The sequence below is a fragment of the Labrus mixtus genome, chromosome 1, assembly GCF_963584025.1.
Source record: "Labrus mixtus chromosome 1, fLabMix1.1, whole genome shotgun sequence".
In the NCBI taxonomy this organism is placed as follows: Eukaryota; Metazoa; Chordata; class Actinopteri; order Labriformes; family Labridae; genus Labrus; species Labrus mixtus.
Genome location: NC_083612.1, coordinates 19,982,939 through 20,001,197, shown reverse-complemented (window position 1 = coordinate 20,001,197; position 18,259 = coordinate 19,982,939). Strand labels below are relative to the sequence as shown.

Here is an 18,259-nt window from a genome sequence, read left to right as displayed (position 1 = left end):
TTTTGTGAAGGAAAATATGATATCAATCAATTGTAATCCCTATTAGCAATTGGAAAGTATCACTGTAGTACACAATATCATGAAGCTTTTGACCCAAAGGATCCCCAATGTTTACACCTCTGTTGGTGGGATTTCCTTTTTCATTCGTGACCAATGGCGACCACTTCACTGTGTGTAATATCCACCACACACCATTTGTTTCCCCTCTGCACTTAAGGTCACTGCGTTCAGCCTCAGCCCATCAGGACAATGATCTGTGATGAACCAGACAAGGGAGCCCGGAGAAGAATGGTAGCAGATGGTTCAGAGTCTCTGAGGATCCCGGTGATCCCGACCAAGCAGCAAAATTAGACACAACAGTTGTCATGCTTAGATAAGCGATATATTTAGCTCATCTGTTGCTTGTGTCACATTAGCAACATCATTAAGACAACAAATGGCTTCTCCCACTGTCTTGCATGTTCTTCAGTATGTTAATCCTGCCCTTTTTCCTTTTCTGATTGTGTCTCTCTCCATAAACAAAGACATACGATTATGATTTCTTTCCTGTTGTAGTTTCTGAGACTCCCTCTTGTTCCGTTTTACAGTAATCACTGATCATCACCACTGAAGCTTCCTCGAGTGCACTTGAGAACAGAGTATCTCTCAGTTCCTGCAGCTCAGGGACAGCAGACTGAACTTTGTGAGACTCTTGTCTTCTGCTGTGTTCCCTGCTCGGAAACTAATTTCCTCCAACAAGGGACTTTATTTAGCTGGCGATGATACACAGCACATGAAGCAGACCAAGTCTCTATTATTAACAGGAGATTAAAACAGCTGTATGGCACTCTAAAACATCCTCTCCACCCTGTGCTAACATACGGCCCTGGATTACAAGCTGCACTTGACCATTTAAATTACTGCAACAACCAGCCTTCACCAGCTGGGGCTCATTACCACAACGCTTGCTCTCCGCCGCTGCAGAGAACACCAGTCTCGCCCTGAAAAATCAACTCTGTGAGAGACACAATAATAATATTTTCTTACCTTGGCCACAGAACCACTTCTAACACAAATGTGTCCTGTAACAGTAACTCACTCATTTGTCCTTATATGTGCGTGTTCCTAATATTCTTTTCTGTTGATGTGAATGAAAAATAACAATAGTTGCAAATGCACATAAAGGGCTTTTGTGTTTTTTTAGATTACTTTTCACCATTATTTCTAAATGTACGCGGTCGTGAAATAATATAAAGGCAGCAAGTGTTATAAGTATTTCAAATATATCTGGACTCCTCATTTTCATTTTTTTCATGTAATTTATTTCAACTTTTTGTTTTTCGAGTGATTTTTTTAGTTTGTCTTTAATTTCCTGAAAGGCACCTTAAATAACCAGTTACCATATAAGGAGGCGACTGAACGATTGTCTTGTGAGAGTCCTGTGATGCTCTGATACAAAGACCACTGAATGAACACTTAAAAAAAGAAGTGGCAAATTATTTTTAGGCTAACAGAGGTCTAATTTATTCGTCTGATGAAGTGCTTAAGCTAAGAGCTCCCCAGATACTAAATGAGACACATGCATTCCCAAGGGGGTTTAACATTTGATTGGATGTAGTTATATTACTACAGCCCTAATTAAGAAGGGGGATGTGTTTCGGCAGCTCTTTCAAATATTTGTTTTTCCGCCATACTCTTGATAGACTGCAGGCTGTAGAAGGGAGAGCCAAGCGGGGTGAAATGGGGTGCAGATATGACATAAACCCAACAGTCTCATAGCACAAAAAAATATTTAAGTTTTAGGAAAATAAAAGCTCTAAAATAGTCGTAGCACGGTTTGATGAATACCTGTGCTGAGTGAGAAATGGTTTCTGCAGCAAAATAAGTAGAGGTTATGTTCCTGGCATCAGGTCAGCACTTAGAGTGTTATAGTCCAAAAGTTTTGCTTGGCATGGAAGAAGACCACACTTATGCTGATGTGCACTAACACACAGTCTTTGTCATGTTTGAAGAGGTTCACAACAAACTGGAAAGACAGTAGCGTCAGTACCACCAGCTTGTGTGTGCTCACAGGAGTGTATAATACTGAGAGATACAAGTGAAAAGAGGCAGATAGCTAGTAATTCTGATAAGTCGAGAGGGAACGTTTGTGAAGATCAGGCACAAGTTTGAGGAAAGAAGGACAAACACGCACACACACACACACACACACACACGGTCATACCATCTTGCTCTGTCTTTGTCATCTCCTCCAGCTTCTTCTGCTTCAGCGTGTCCACTACGTCTGCCAGGCTTCCTTTGCGGCGCTCAGGAGTTCCAAACGCTGATCCGCTCAGCAGGTCACTCCGCTCCCGGGCCCCCTCCTCCGGCTTGTGTGGAGAAGTGGAATTGTTCCGGAAGGAGTACAGGGAACATACTTTATTGCTGTCAGACTCCTGTAAGACAAACAGGGGGGAAGGGGGGAGGTAACAGGGGATGGGATTTATATTAAATGATGAGTGTGATTCTGTGTTCTGTCAGGGCTCCATTGAGCTTTTTGACAGTTTTTCATTCAAATGCTGTGATTGCTGGGTTTCTGCAGCTCAGGGGCGATTTGTCCGTATAAAATGGCTCCACTCTGGCTTTCACACAGCGGCGTATGTGTTTTCAACAGAGCTAGCTGCGCTGGTAAATGAGACATGACAAGCGAAAAACTGAGATGAAATGATGAGGTACACTTTCATAGGGGCATATCCATAATGTGCTCAGGCTTTACTTTTCATCTGCAGAGACTACACAGAGAAACCTCCCAACTGTAATTTCTCAAATTGCTTTTGAGTGTGCATTTGTGTTAGGGTGACTGCTGTGTAATTTGTTCATTTTCTAGTGGAGACCTATTCTCAGCTGAGTGCCTCGAACCATCGTAAATCTGTGTCCTGTCTCAAGCTGTTGTTGTTTTTCAGTCCCACCTGTGTATGGTTTAGTATTTAACTAAGGGTCCTGTCTCTGGCTGACTGGCTGAGTGCTCCCTGTGCACAAACAGAGACATGAAGGAAACAGGGGAGAAGAATGAGGGGGAGAGAAAGAGAGACAGAGGGGGAGAATACTCTGCAAATGGGAGTGTATGCACACAGGCCTGACAGAAGGTGGTGTTAATTATGGTTTGTGGAGTCTGAGAAAGCAGAAGGTAGCTAAGCAGCCAGGAGTTTGTAGCCTTTAACGGGGGAACACTTAACTCTGATTTAAACTTTGGCCCTCACAGTGAAGAGAATAAACATGACACACATCTGTATCCAACACGACTGTGATTGAAAAGCAAGCTTTAATCAACAGCAGCATGATAACAGAGTGCTGCAACGCCAAGGTGAATCATTAGAAGCACGTCTGGAGCCACTGACAATCCTGAATAAAAAGTCGGGAATGCAATAAATGGAGCAGGAATGTGGACAGTGCCAAACTCTCATAGCTGCGCTACATGTCGAGCTGCAGGCAGAGTTAGTGTGTAGGATGGTTTAGTACCAAGCGCCAGGGTGGCACGACCTACTCGCCGGCTCCACACCTCCCGGCGCCGGGTGTTGGATGATTATGCAGCGTGGCAGAGACAGTGGAGAGTGCTTGAGGGGAGTGGAGCAGTGCTGGGTTAATCAGCTGGCATAGGTTCAGGGCACAGCCCACACAGACGCATGGCACAGCAGTGGAGTCAGGTAATCAGTGACGGCAACACTCTCATTCCTTTCCCCTTATGCCTTCCCCTTTTATTATCTCTATCGATCCCTCTCTTCCTCAATGTTACCTTCCTTTCTTTTCTCTTTCGCTTGTGTTTTCTTTTTCCTTCTTCCTTAAATTACACCTTTAACCATCTATTGATTTTTACAGGACCTTTAAATATGATCTCTGCTAAAGAAACAAAAACACTAATTATTACAGAATATATCTTTGATATTAGCCATCATCCATCCGTTCATGGTGTGATTGCCTAGATTCAACCTCCATCACCTGTTTTCAGACCTGTATGAGCCTTTCATCTGCCTACAGTATAAGTATCTGTAATGGCTGTCAGCCTTGTGACTGAATTTATTTCAGCTGTTTTGTTGACTCTATAACACTTAACTTGATGAAACCACCAGAAAATGCTTCTAAGCACACCACAGTTAAAGCTCTGCAGAGGATAAAATTGATTATCTTAATAATTATTATCATTATTATTTTTTTTTTTGCATTCTCATATTTTTTTTTTTATTCATGATTTTCTTCTTTTTTTTGTTTCTATTCCTGCATCCTTTCTGACCTAACTCTCAAATCCAGTTTTCATAAAATACTGTAAACATTTGAAAAGATGCTCAAGAAAATGTTTTGTTTTTATTAATGAATTACATTTTTGGACTAAATTTTGACCTACAGCTATTCATGAACTTAGTTAACTTAATAAATGTTGTTATTGGCATCCAATAATGTGCCACAGACAAAAATACCTGAGCATACTTTTAAGTGTCTTTTAACTTCATCAGTGAGCTAGGACCGTCCAGCATCATAAGGAGCAGCCTGCTACAGAGTGTGTGTGTGTGTTTGTGTCTTTGTGTGTGTGTTGCTGTGTTTGGGTCTGCATGTGTGTGTGTGTGTGTGTGTGTCTGGGTCTGTGAGTGTGTGTTGTACTGCATTGCCGAGGTGTTGAGGCTCTCAGTGGGCGGCTGCAGTGCTACTTCAGAGGCCCTCTGGGTCTCTTTACCACAGAGCCGTCTGTCACACACAACCACCTGCCTCCCATGTCTATGGCACACAAGTGCCAGTGCTCTTCCTCACTGTGCTCACATCAAAGCAGCTTTGCATTTAGAATGGGCAGCATTTGGGGTCTGGCTGCAGATGTAGCTTATACCAAACAAGAAAAACAACACACATGCATTGTGGCATTAACAAGAATAATTTAGGAAGCAAAACAGACTTCGTTACCCACCATTTGGTCGTAATGCAATTTGATGTGACATTCACGTTTTTCAAGTGAGAGTTCGAGGTCGACTTTCGACCTAATAATAATGGAAAGCATTGGATTGAATTTTGTCTGCTTTATCAGGTTTTAAAAAAAAAAAAACTACTTCTGTTCTTACTACCATTATGCATTGCCCTCTCAACTATTCAGAAAGTTGACTTTTATTACATTCTCACCTCAGGGCCTCGAATAAAAGTAAAAATGTTCGGAGTGCAAAATTTTTTTAAAAATCCACAAAGTTAGGCAAAAACGATGTTCTTTGGAAGCCTTTAATGAAGTTACCTTTTACTTTTCTGTCAATCTGTGAAGTAAATTTCACACTATACTAACCTAAGAAGGTGCAAGGTAGAATAAAACAATAAACAATCTGCCACATTATGCTTGGTAGAATTGTCAGCACTTATCTTTGTGACCTACAATAATTGGGCTTCACTGTGCAAGTCACCAGTAAGGTCTCTATTTAACTATTATTTGCACAAAGATTTTTTTAGTGAAAATGTTTATAGCCTCAGCATGGGATCAAATCCTTTGTTGTGTGTATATGTGTCATTATCTACACGTCTCACCATGCGCTGCTGGGCTGACACCAGGCTGTCCCAGTCGCTCTCTGGCGGTACACTGCTGAGTGGCTGCATCTCATCGGGATGGGCTTTTCCATGCAGCAGACTGTGCAGGGGCAGTTGTGGTGTGCCGTGGGCCTCTGCGCTCTCCTCTTTCTCCCAGGACAAGTGCTCCTGACTCATGGCATCGTCCCCGTCGACCACAGAGGCAAAAGGAGACGTGGCTTGTTTGGAAGACATGACTCTGCTGCAGAGCACAAAGGGAGAACAGGGAGTCAAGATAAAGACATTACATGATATGAAGATCATCAACATTGCTTTCCTCTTTTTGGACCTCCTGCAGCTACGTGCATTTTTCAGAGCTGTATCTGGGATTATAAGTGGTACACCTGAGCAGATGATGAACGGAATGCTACTCCTGTGTTTTATGTAGATGGATGGCTTGATCTAGAACTGGATCTTTGCCTGCTTGGGCCAATCCTCAACACACTTGGTCAGTAAATAGGTCAGCGGGGAAGTGGGACAACATCCCAACTAAATCAAATTATTTCCCAGTTTAAACTCTTTTCATTCTCTTGAAAGGGTCTTAAAAAGTATCAAATTTAACTTCAGATTTTCTGTATATGTCCAGTTAACATTTTGGTGTGACAGTGTTCCGTCAGATGAACAAATCCTATAGCTTCAAATCATAAGCTCACAATGAAGAAACACATTGACAAATCCCATAGAGCTTTCATGAATATTACTATGAAGAGAGTCCTTGATGCATCAGATGCAAAGAAAATGCATGTTAAAACTAATTAAATTTTTTCCTTTTACACATTTTTACATATAGCCTATTTTATGACCAGTTCTTAGTTTTTTTCCTCACTATTGATAAGGCCACATTCATTGCTGTGTGCTACAATGAATGACATGAAACACTGTTCCACAATATTGAATTATACATTTGGTATTAAATAAAAAAGTATGGCCTTCCTGCTGATGTGAAGTGGAGAGGAGGTTGAACATATTTATCTCCTAATCCACTTTTCTCTGTGCTATTGTTCTGCTTTTTCTAAACGACAGGATATTAACAATGCATTCTAAATGTGACTACTGAGGGCTCTATCTTCTCGTGATGTGTGAATTTGCCTGTGTGCGCATGAGGAAGACAGATTGGGGGTGTTAGGGTATGAGCCTGTGTTTGTATGTGACAAACTGCTCAGCGAACTTGTTGTTTTACATTTGATCACTGATCAGCCTCTGCCTCGTTCTGCTGCTTTATCCACAGGGGTCAGTGTGACAGCACTTTAGTACTACCCTCCGCCTGCCTTGGGGGTATGAGAGGTGGGGGTGGTGTGTGTGTGTGTGTGTGGGGGGGGGGGGGGGGGGGTGGTGGGGGTCAAGGTTGAGGCAGGCTGTGCTGCGATGGTGTCCTTTCACTTTCTGCTCAGAGTTAGGCACAGAGAGATAGAGGAATGCATCTTCTGTTTAAGAACGAGTTTTTGGAAGAAGTGTTCTGGTTTTGAATCGGGGAAGTATTTTAAAACAAAGGTGTTAACTAGTAACAAACACTGATAAATGTTTATTACCAACAGGGAAAACATGTTTACAACACATTTGACAAAAATAGCAGAAGAGAGTAACGAAAGAATAAAGGAGCAATTTAAACCAAAAATAAATAAATAATACAAATGTTGAGACACTAACGAAATGCTGCGGCTGTTGTTTCTGTGCAATTAAGAGATAGCACTGAGTTGGCTTGAACCCTCAAAATACTAACATGAACAACTGTTCTAACCATTACCACTTTTTTATCACACACATATCTACACACACACACACACACACACACACACAGACATACTGTGACACTGGCACATGGTCATAGAACAAGCTGTTTAGTGAAGTTAGACCGACACAATGGCAGCATTAAGTTAATCTCATAGCAGCTGTACAAACAAACCCAGTCAATCAGGTAGATGGAAGGGCAGGAGTGTGAATTCTGTGCCTGTCTGCCTGCTTGCCTGTGTGTCTGTCTGTGTGTCTGTATGTCCTTGTGTCTATAATCATCGGTGTTGGCTGTGTCTTTAGTGGGACTAAGCCCTCAATTTTCATCAGCCATTAAATTGTTTCCTGTAATTATATCTAATAGAAAGTGATCCTTAAACTGGATACTGTTAATTGAAAATCAAAAAGTCAGACCAAAGTTCAGAGCATGCATGTAGTGGGGACAATGTGTGTGGATGTCTGTGTTTTGGGAGCGGGTCAGGCATGTAGATTCTGACGTATTTTTTATTCATGAACCCAAAAAGCATGAGCCTGAAGCGCAACAAGCGCCTCGTCCTCAATGGAGGGTGAGAGTGAAACAAAGCACTGCTTTTGTCTTACACAGTAAATCAAGTGGTATTATTTTACCACTAAAATATTCAGTCTCTCAGGCACTTTTACTTTGGTCTCCAGCCATCAGTCAAACTGCTGAGGCGTGAGTGAGAGAAGGGGAAAGAGAGAGAGAGAGAGAGAAAAGGAGCGATGGAGCCTCCATCCTCCTGTAACATGTGTCTACAGCAATCTTGTTAAAGAATGCAACAGATCTGCGGCAGGCTCCATAACAGTATTTGTCAGCAGGAGTTAATAATTTATTAGCAGTGCTGGGAGGGCTGCGCTCAGGCAGCTTAAGAGTGCGGAGCGCCCCCTCTGCCCCACCCCCACCTTCGACAAGCCCCATACAATACTACCTCATATTATCGAAAGGGAAAAGGGGGAAGAGTGGTGGTAATTCTCTGAAAATATCCACCGTAAGGTATTTGATTCCTCTTATTTGAAGTGGGGAGCACACAGCTCTGAGATCTAAAGGAGGTTTGTGTGCTATAGATCAGCACAGACACAACAAAGGCATCTGATGAGGAGCAGAATTCTGCAGAAAGCATGCAGAATCGTATCATATTTTCTGATAGAATTTCACCGTTTACAGCCTTGGAGTTTGTGCTCGTGAAATAAAATCAGCAAAACAGCAGAGTTTGTACATCTGCAGTGTATTCTGGCACTGTTGACTAACTTTTATTCACATTAATAATTAAATCAGTCTATGTGGAAAAAATAAAGCCAAAATATGCTTTAACAAACCAAACATTGAGAAAATGGTGAACTGAAAGGGTAGCTCATAAATTCTTGACAAGCTGCCCTCCCTCATGCTTGATTACACAACAACAATGGACAACTAACAAACCAGAGTAATCAATAAGTGCATGAAATACTGCTTTCCTGCCTACTTTTTCAAAGACAAAGCCCCTGTGACTTTGAAGCCAGGAGAGAAGAGGGACGGTCAGATAGAAAAGCAAACTGCTCTATAAATAGCTGACAATATTGCACACATTTGAAGGATTAGGATTTAAGTTCTGCAGCCGCGGGCTCATATAGCCTGGAATGCTTTGAGTCATGAATTGTTCCCTGAGATAATGTTTCATCAGCGTGCAAAACAACCTCTGCTTAATTGGAGAGTACTAGGAGAGTGTTGTGCTCTGCTCATCTCAAGGGTCTTGTGACTGCTGGGCCATATGTCCTCGGCTATCCCATTTCCTCTTTCATCGTAAAAAGGTCTGGCTGACTTTCACCCTCACGCTGTATCTGCTCTGTCACTTTGTTTACCTTATATAGACAATGGCGATAAGTAACCACGCACCCGTCTAAAACTGGCCCACTTGTCTACATCACTGATGTTATAAGCAGCTTTAATTTTCATCTGAGAAGCTCACACATTATTCCCTTTACACATTATCAGTCAAAGTAAATAATTAAAGACAAAAAGGTTGTTGTGTAATGCAAGTTTGTTCTTATGCACAGTATGCATTCACATACAGAAATACATAGGTTACAATTGTGTCAAATGTACAAATAATTTATCCAAAGAATAAGAAACAACAGTCAAAATAATAAAGAAAGAAAAGTTAGAGTGCCATAGCACTTGAGGTGTCTGACTGCATGATATCTTTTAACAGATACTATTTTAAAATATTGTACTGACTGGTCTTTGCTGTCATCTATAATTGAATTGCACTGAAGGAGCTACTTTGTGTGCACCAAACTAAACACTTATAGTTTGAAGTAATATGGGGACTTGTCTTTCTAATTTGTTTAATTGAATAAATTTTAAACAATTATTAATATCATCAGTATTAGCATATTGCAAGAAGAGCCATCTTTAAAATACGGTCATTTGTAGAAGAGCTATAAATAAAGATAAAGTCAAAACCTCTTTTTTTTCTCTATGGGAGTGTGTGTGTGTGTGTGCATGTGTGAGAGAGAAAGTTAGAGCGAGAGAAAATGTGTGCGTGTGTTTCCCTTCAGGGGTTCCTCCTGTTCTAACAGGTGTCGTGGTAGGGTTCCTCTGGGTTCTTCACCTGCCATAATGAGATATTGCTACCTGACAGCTCCCAGCTGGAGGAGCATTGACACGGAATCCACCGTTTAGCACAATTAAATTATCACCCTCCATTGTGATTGTGCCACGCTGTGCAGAAGCCAGCTTTCTGGATACATAATCAACTCCTAACACGGGCTGTGCACCGCACAGAGCTAGTCTTACACACACACACACACACACACACACACACACACACACACACACACACAGACAGACAAAAGCACATACATGGTGTGTGCACCGATGTTTGTCTATTGTGATATTCCTCCACATTTAAAGGCAGGCACCATTTTCTTGGACTATTTTTTCCCCGTTTTTGTTTGGACAACCAGTTTGAGTCAGTATCACTCAAATTGATTTTAATCTCTTAAACCTCAGCCGAACAAAGAAATGATATTAAAATATACTAAATGGTTGGGGAAAAAATAATGATTTTTCAACAAGGTAGCCTACTGTACAGTCACTGGAGAGTTGTCTAAATGAATTTGTTTAAATTGTTCCTCCATTATTGTTGACCTTCCCTTGCTAAAAGTCAACTCAATTATGGGGCCACTTCATCCTCACTTCACACTCTCTCCTGATGCCTTCTCTATTAGAAACTGCCACAGTTACCACAGCTAAAACCCACACTCAAATGATAGCCGCCCAGAGCAAATTAAGCCAGCCACCTGAAGTGCACACTTTACATATTGAGCAGAGCATCGATAATTACTTTTCAGGGTAAATTATTTGCAATAATATGCTGCTAGAAGAACTGCCTTGAGTCTCACTTTAAACACTTGTGCAGCTGCCATGACAGCGCGCTCGCTGTCCTTGCCCCCCATGCAAGGCAAAGGGAGATGCAGGTGTGAGAGCGCTTAAGTGTCTCTGTCTGTCTACTCAGGAAGGGTCGATGAGCACTCACACACTGAATCCCTCGTTGCCCCTCCTGCCCTTCCTCCTCCCTCTTCTCCTCCTCCTCCTCCTCATCCCTCTCCTTCGGTCCCCTGTGCGATTGGCCCTTTTCCTGATCCCAGGACACAGGCTCAGGGCTGGATGGCATAACAGCCTCTCAGTTCCCCAGGACACACACAAGTTAACTCATGCGTGTGCTTTCACAAATCAAGGATTGAAGGATGCCCCTCCCCCCCCCCCCAAAAAAAAACACTCTTTGCCTTTCATTATCTAGACTGGTACAATGCTTATAAAAATGTCCACCAGAAGAGCAAATGGGATGTTGTGAGTCTAATACTTAGAGAAAAAACATACTAACAGCAGCAGGACGACAACTTCAGCACTCAAACAGTTCTATCTCAGAAGAGAAAAAAAAATACAGGGACAGGAAAATCTACCTGATGTTTCACTCGTCTTTCTTTGACTTTCTCTTTTTCTCCAGGCCTGCTAAACAATGAGTTCCCAAAAAGCGTTCTACTGCTGCCGCACTTAGGCGAACCTCACAGTGAGTCAGGTCATCAACCAACACAGCACTATTTGCTGAGCAACAGTGGAGCTTTGTGGCTCCCCTCATACTTGACAGTAAGTTATGAGCCCTTTGTAAGCAGGAGAAGGAAAACAGAGATTGGAATTTGGCAGGAACATAATAATACAGAATTCTCCTGTTCACGGAACCTGAAATTTTCACGGAAACAATCAAGCATTGTTGAAAGAAAGAAAAGCAACGGTGACAGATGAAATATAGAGTGGGGCCCCCATTTTTGTTAAACAGTAAACAAAGCGCTATTCAGGGCCTGGTCCATTCTGTCATTTATAAAGATAACTTCTTCTGTGCACAGGAGAATTTGCAGCAAATGGCTGCACTTCAACAAATCGAGTGTAACATCTCTCACAGTTGCCAGAAAAGTGAGTTGAGGAGCTAGCTGGAGGGTGCCAAACAGAAGTGAAGGGAGGCATCCCAAGTTACCAAAGACATGCACAATAAGTCTATAGGGTCGCATAGAAAGCTTAAAAAAGCAGGGGAAGTTAAAAGAAAAAAGAAGACTTTTCTAGAACGAATAGATAAAGGGAGCACAGTATTAGGGCTTATGGTTAAATACTCAAGCACAATGGCTCATTATGTAGAAGACATTTTGCATGAAGATAAATAATTATGAACATTGGTAACTGGGAACAGTTTACCAAAGTAGGGAGGAGGTTATTGTACTTCATGGCAGTATGGGCTTTAGTCCCTGGTCTTGCCATCATGAGGTCATCTTTGGCAACTTTATTGCCCAACTGAAATGGGGTTGGTACACTTCTGTTGGTTTAGACATCTGGAACAGCGACAGACAGTGGCCCATGTTTGTCGCTGGCCATGATGTCAGTGTGTCTTTGCTCCTTTCTTTTTTTTTTTTTTTTCCAAATGTAGAACAAGTTCTGGTCACCAAATTGCCAAATTTGCAGGGAAGAAAAGCAATTTTGTTCCCATACATAGATTTCTGTAACTGGTGGAAAAAAAGAGTAAATTAACTCCAACGCTGTCGTAATTAAGCTGCTCAGTTGTTCTTAGAGAGGCTGAAAGGACAACAGCTCATTAGCTTCAGTAAGACCCACCTCTAATGCCCACGTTTTTTGTCCTTATTATTTCACATTCTGAATAAATTAATGCTTTTGAATGAGCACTCTCACACAAGGGCAGGCACACAAATGTCTCCCTGCCTTGTGACAACTGGACTTCTTTCCCTCTTTGTCTTTGGGCCCTTGTGTGTTTTTTTAAGGACTGTGAGAAGAAGAAGGGCCAGGATAGACTCGGGGAGGGGAGAAAGAGTAGCTATGTTTCATGTGACACGTCAATTGGAAAATCAAAAACAGGGGTAGTTCATTTGCTCCACCCAGATGAGGCCATGTAGCAGAGCCATGATGAATAGGGGTCAGGCAAGCCACACCTCAAAGATTTATGATTAAGGCTTATTATGTTGGGAAACTGACATTGATTGCTGATTTAACCCACTGAAACCAATTAATTTGCCAGTGCTGAATAGAAAGCATGGTCAACAGTGTGTGTCATTCTGACAGGTCGGACAGGGAGAAGCAGAACCAACGTGAAGGACTAAATGAATGTCTGGCACCCATCTCTGTTTGGAGGTGGTTAAAAGTTACCTCGAGTGATTGACAGCTGATACAAAAAAAGAGAGAGACTGGAGAAAAATGAGACCCGGGAAGCAAAAACCCGAAACGCCAGCCACTGATCTGGGTAATTGCCCCAAAATTTGGTTCACAGAAGATATGTATGAGCGACTGTTTCAGCAATGCTAAGACAGTTTCATTCATGGGCCAGCACTGAGAAAACCAGAGTAAATGAATGTGAAACATAGCCCTAATAAAATCACAGAGCTGACTGACATGGCTGAACAGAAAAATGTGCTGTATTTCCACTCCAGGGGTGCGGGCACTGTAGTGGATAAGACGTTGACCAAAACTCTAAATGGGTCAGCAGCTGGCTGCTTTCCATGTGTCTAATACTCATACTGTGCCTCAACTCTTCTGCGTTTGTCCAGAGCAATGCATGAAATACCAAGAGTCAAAAGACATACACATACACCAAACTAGTACCAGATTTTTGTGCAGTGTTCACAACAGATACTGAGTGAGGCCTGGTTACATGTTATTTTTCTCTGTGGTTGCCAGGGAAGCTTGTGTTTACCCTTTCCTCTCGGTTAGTTTCTCTTTTATTCTTTTGCTGGCGTGTTCATAGGACACATGCATCATGACAGTGCTCCAAAATGAAATCATTAACTAAATTGCTTTCTTAAAAAGCCACAAGTGTGCGACAGGATTTGTGTGTGTGTGTGTGTGTGTGTGTGTGTGTGTGTGTGTTTGGCTGTGGGCCACAGGCCTCTGGTTCCCAGGCAGCCTCTGCCCCGGCTCTGTTGTGGTTCCCTGCCACCACACTCATTATGCTCAGCCTCAGCGCAGCTCAGCACTTAGCAGGGCTGCGACTCACCTCGGCTCGCTCACTGGGTGAGTAGGAAATAATCTGGTAATCTCAAACTACTCCTCCATTTCAACCGGGGCCCCTTTCACACAAAGAGAGCCTTTGTCCCGAAACATTTATGACCACTCTTTAAATCTCAATCAGGGAATCAATCAAAAACACATTAAACAAATATGGTTTTACATTTGATGTTTAAAGCTTGATGGGAATTCTATGGAGCTGACCTATGATTTTATACTGAAACAACAGTTCCTGCTGTGACTTGTCAAAATTCTAACAAACTGAAATAATGTGGAACATATCCATATCAGTGTATCTATGAAAATACATTATAAGTACAATAATATTTTTTCATTGATGTCATATTCAGACACAGAAGCACACTGAGAGAAATGCACAGTAAGAGAAATGCACACCTAGACATTGTGTAAGAAACAAAATCTGAAAACAACTTTTTGGACACTTTATCAATCTGCCTGAGATAGATCTCAATAAACAAAGCAAACAGAATGAAAGGCAAATAGAGAGTGAAGGCCAGACAAATATTTGATAAGAGGATGGTGACTGTAGCTGAGCTGTATGACAGACACACACACACACACCTCTCAGTCTTGACTGTCTATCGGCTCTACACTGTGCTGAAGGCAGCAGATGTCTCTTTCCCAGCCCAGAGTGTGTAACCAATCTGCAAACAATAGTTTGAACTCGAAAAGGTCACAGCACTTGCAACACACTTTTTACAGTAAAGGACATCATATCATACTCAGTTTAATTTTCTTTTACTCGAAAGAAGGTCGAGGTATCTAACACCGAACAAATGCGTCAATAAAATGTTTATTTTCTGTTTGTGTTTAGGCATAAGTCTGCCGCTATAATGCTTTTTGAGCTCCTGTGTAAGCTCCTTAACTAAGTTTATGTCACCCTTTTGATCTCTTGTTAAGCTAACAGTTGGTGTAAACATGTTCAATCCTATTAAGCTAACATATACAAAGTACAGAGGAAGTGCCACACTGCCATGTGCTAAAAGCCACTCTGAATCTTAATTACAACAGACAGCCATGACAGTGAAAGAGATCCAGCATCAGCCATGCTCTCTAATACCTGCAACTGTGACCACAAGATGTGGGGCAACTAAAGAGTTAGTTTGTTTTGTATCAACACCAGCCTCTGTTTTGATACTGTTTCGCTGATTTATAGACATTCAAATCAATTGTTATAAAATAATTTGAAAGAAAAGTTTTAAAAGTTTACTTTCATGAGTAAATCACAAATAGTCAGGAGAGGTGCCTTGACTGAACATTTGGAGGCAGGTTGTTATTCTTGACTCTACATTTTGCATGAAGAGGTGTCAGGTGCATGAAGCACCCATAATACAAGCAAAAGGGCTTTTGCTATACAAAAAACAAATCCAAAAAACGCGTTGCTTCATGCAACTTTGTAAAAAGGGGAATCAATGCTTTGGTCATGGGCTCATCATTTGTAAAGCTTACAAATCCTTCTATTGTAAAAGCTTTGATCAGACAAAGAGTGGAGTTCAATAAAAATTCAAAGGGTAAGAGGCAGAAGGTATTTTGCCTGATTATTTTCATGCAAAATCAAAAGTATTGTTTGTGCTACGTAAAATAGAGACTGCATGTCGTGATTTTTTTCTGTTTTGTTTCAATGTGTGTGTTTGTGAGATTGTGTTGTGCTGACTTGTTGCAGTCCACACTCAGTTGTCAGTGGGGCAGCCCTCCAGAATCAGCCTGCATATCATCTATAAAGGCAGCTACATCATTACAGCACAGGCTAAAAATACAGGACGCACTTTCCTCCATTTCCCTTTATTCTCAATTGTGTGTGAAACTTTAGTTGAGAACCATGTAACGCTAGCTTTATTTGGAAAAAAAAAAAGAGTATTTGTTTTGGACTTGTGGAAGGGCCTATAACAAATCTCCTTCATTTTGACAGTAAAATGCAGAAGTTATAGCAGGAGAGACCTTTTTTCTTTCGTTTCTGAGCCAGATTTTAAGAAAGCTCTCTAAAAGCAATCAAAAGTTTCAAAATTTCCCACAACTCTCTCCTCCTGTGGGTGTGCCTGTAAAGTGCTTCACTCCTTGCTCTCGAAAAACTCTAAGGGATTGCATCATGGGACGGGGTGTAAGACGATGGTAGCAACATACTGTAACATGGAGGAAATACCTCATGTTGGTTGATTCATAAACACCTTGTGCACTGGCTGGCAGGACTGCACTGGGCTGGTTGTAATGGTAGAGCTGTACTGTGCCCAATGCCAAATCCCAACACAAGTGCTGTTCTGGGGCACACACACACGCACACACACAGAAACAGACTCACACAGATTATAGTCTGGCCTTGTTTTAATTGAGCCCCAGGCTTTGTGGTGTCTGTTATCTCTGACTAATTGCATACGTTGGCCCTCTCTCATTAACAGAGTGGGTCTTTATCAGAGACCCTTGTTTGATACAGTTTGAGTTGATGCATTATGAACCACACACCAAGAGTCAACAGTGATCTGCATATTCAATATCTTCCGTAATTATATGCGCAATTCATCAGATGGGATGTGATTGCAGGGGAAGTGGAATAGAGTGGAATAGAGAGGAGCAGAGAGGTCTGATTCCTGGAGGACTAAAGTCTAATCACAAAACTAACATGATAATTGAAATCCAAAGTGAAAGGCTTAGCTCTCAGGGAGAGTGTGTCAGACATGGAGTGTAGAGGTGCTAGTGAGAAGAAAAAAAGAGCACGGGTGAAAGACTAGCAGGACAAATAACATATAAACTGATGACAATCTGCACCAGATATTGTGTCAGTAATTCAATTAGAAGCTGATAGGGCAAAGGATGCTGGGAAGCTGTCTAAGAAAAATTCTTAGACGTTTCAGTTGCTTTTAGACAAAATTATTGGTGCATTACTACACAAACGATATAGTTCAGAATAATTTAAAACTGGTGATTTTATTAGCGTTGTCTTAACTGTGGAGTGAACCCCTAGGTGACTTTCATTTTTTAGTCTTTTTCTAACAAGAAAGGACATAAAATATATTTCCAGGGAAAATATGCTTCTTATTTTCCTCAAGGCTCCTAACTTGGTGGTGGAGAGTGTGCGTCAGGGTGCAGTTCAATAATGCCTCTGTATTCCACATAGCCACTATTATCCCTATTGGCTTTTTTAGACTCAGCTACATTATTATCAGGAGGTGACTGGAGTAATTGCTGTACACGCATTGTATTTAAAAATATATTCTACACTGCATTGAGCTAAACTGTCCTCTACTTACTGCTATCATACAAGCAAATAAGCAAAAAAAGGATGTGCACTTCGACTTTGTTTGGGAGGTATTCTTTCCTTGACCACTGGAAGATAGTGTCTTGTTTCTTCTTGTGTCGTATTCGTATTAGAGAAAGTTTGGTCCAGACATTACTCTAATATAAATCTGTCCTCCATTTCACCTCAAAGTCTGAGCTGTCCTCACATTCTCCTCTCATGTTTTACACCCAGTGAACGCAACCCAAAGTGAGACCCTCAGGAAAGAGACAGCCCTCCTGTCCCATTCTCCTCTCACCCCCCCTCCTCGTCATCTCACTGCAGTCCCTCCCACCCACAGGATTCATATTCATCCCTCAATAACGTTTAATTAGTAATGCCAAATTCATTAACCTGTGCTGCTGTTACGCTGGCCTCGGCCATAAATTAGCTTAATGTGAGCAGACGTATTGCAGCTGTAATAAGGGACATAAAACTCAAAGAGAAACACATACTGTTCCTCCATAGCCATGGATCATATGAAGTCAGCAGTGTTTTAGTGCGGGAGCTTTTCTTTTCTGTCTAGCAGCTCTTAACTTTAAGACCATTAAACATTTTTTTTTTGCAATGATTGAGAAGCTGTTGAGAAAAAAATAATGGATATTACTAAATATTTAATATCCAAGTTTTTTTTTTAGTTGTTTTCAATATAAACATAATATCCTTTGCTGTTAGATAAAGATGCAAAAAATCAAAAACAAGCAGGAAAATGCTGTTGTGCTATGGTTATTGCAAGGAAAGGCTGCATTGGTTAAATATTAAGGAGGGGGATTCATGTAAAAGTTCATTTTGTTTTTCAGATGAGATGAGATGCCAGAACTCAATGCAGACTTTGCTTGTGTAAGTAAAAGAGATGCAAGAGACAATTCCAACAGCTTCTGACAGCTCTGCCTAATTGGTCCAACTCTTTGGAATCTTGTTTGCTTTTATTTAATCAGCTGAGAAAATGTGTACATTTTGGCTGTGGGGCATGTTGCCCCCTTGAACGCAAGGAGACATGTTACCAGCAGCCTTTTCTGTCAATCTAGTTTTCCTTGAGATTCTTTCAGATGGACAAAGTTGAGGTTGTGTTTTCTCTGCAGACAATCTGATCCAGGAAACAATGTGCTATTGTAAAAACCATGAACGACCTT

The 18,259-nt window shown here is 41.4% G+C and overlaps 1 protein-coding gene across 5 annotated transcripts in view; it reads right to left on the bottom strand.

The window, feature by feature from the left end:
* Nucleotides 1-18,259, bottom strand: part of sox6 (SRY-box transcription factor 6) — a 132,326-nt gene that overhangs the window by 81,286 nt on the left and 32,781 nt on the right. For all 5 annotated transcript variants that reach the window (XM_061037385.1, XM_061037394.1, XM_061037377.1 and 2 more), the window contains 2 exons: nt 5,509-5,749; nt 2,204-2,414 (listed from right to left, as the gene is read on the bottom strand). In XM_061037385.1, coding sequence (XP_060893368.1) covers nt 2,204-2,414; nt 5,509-5,749 — 452 coding nt within the window. The remainder of the gene's footprint in view (nt 1-2,203; nt 2,415-5,508; nt 5,750-18,259) is intronic.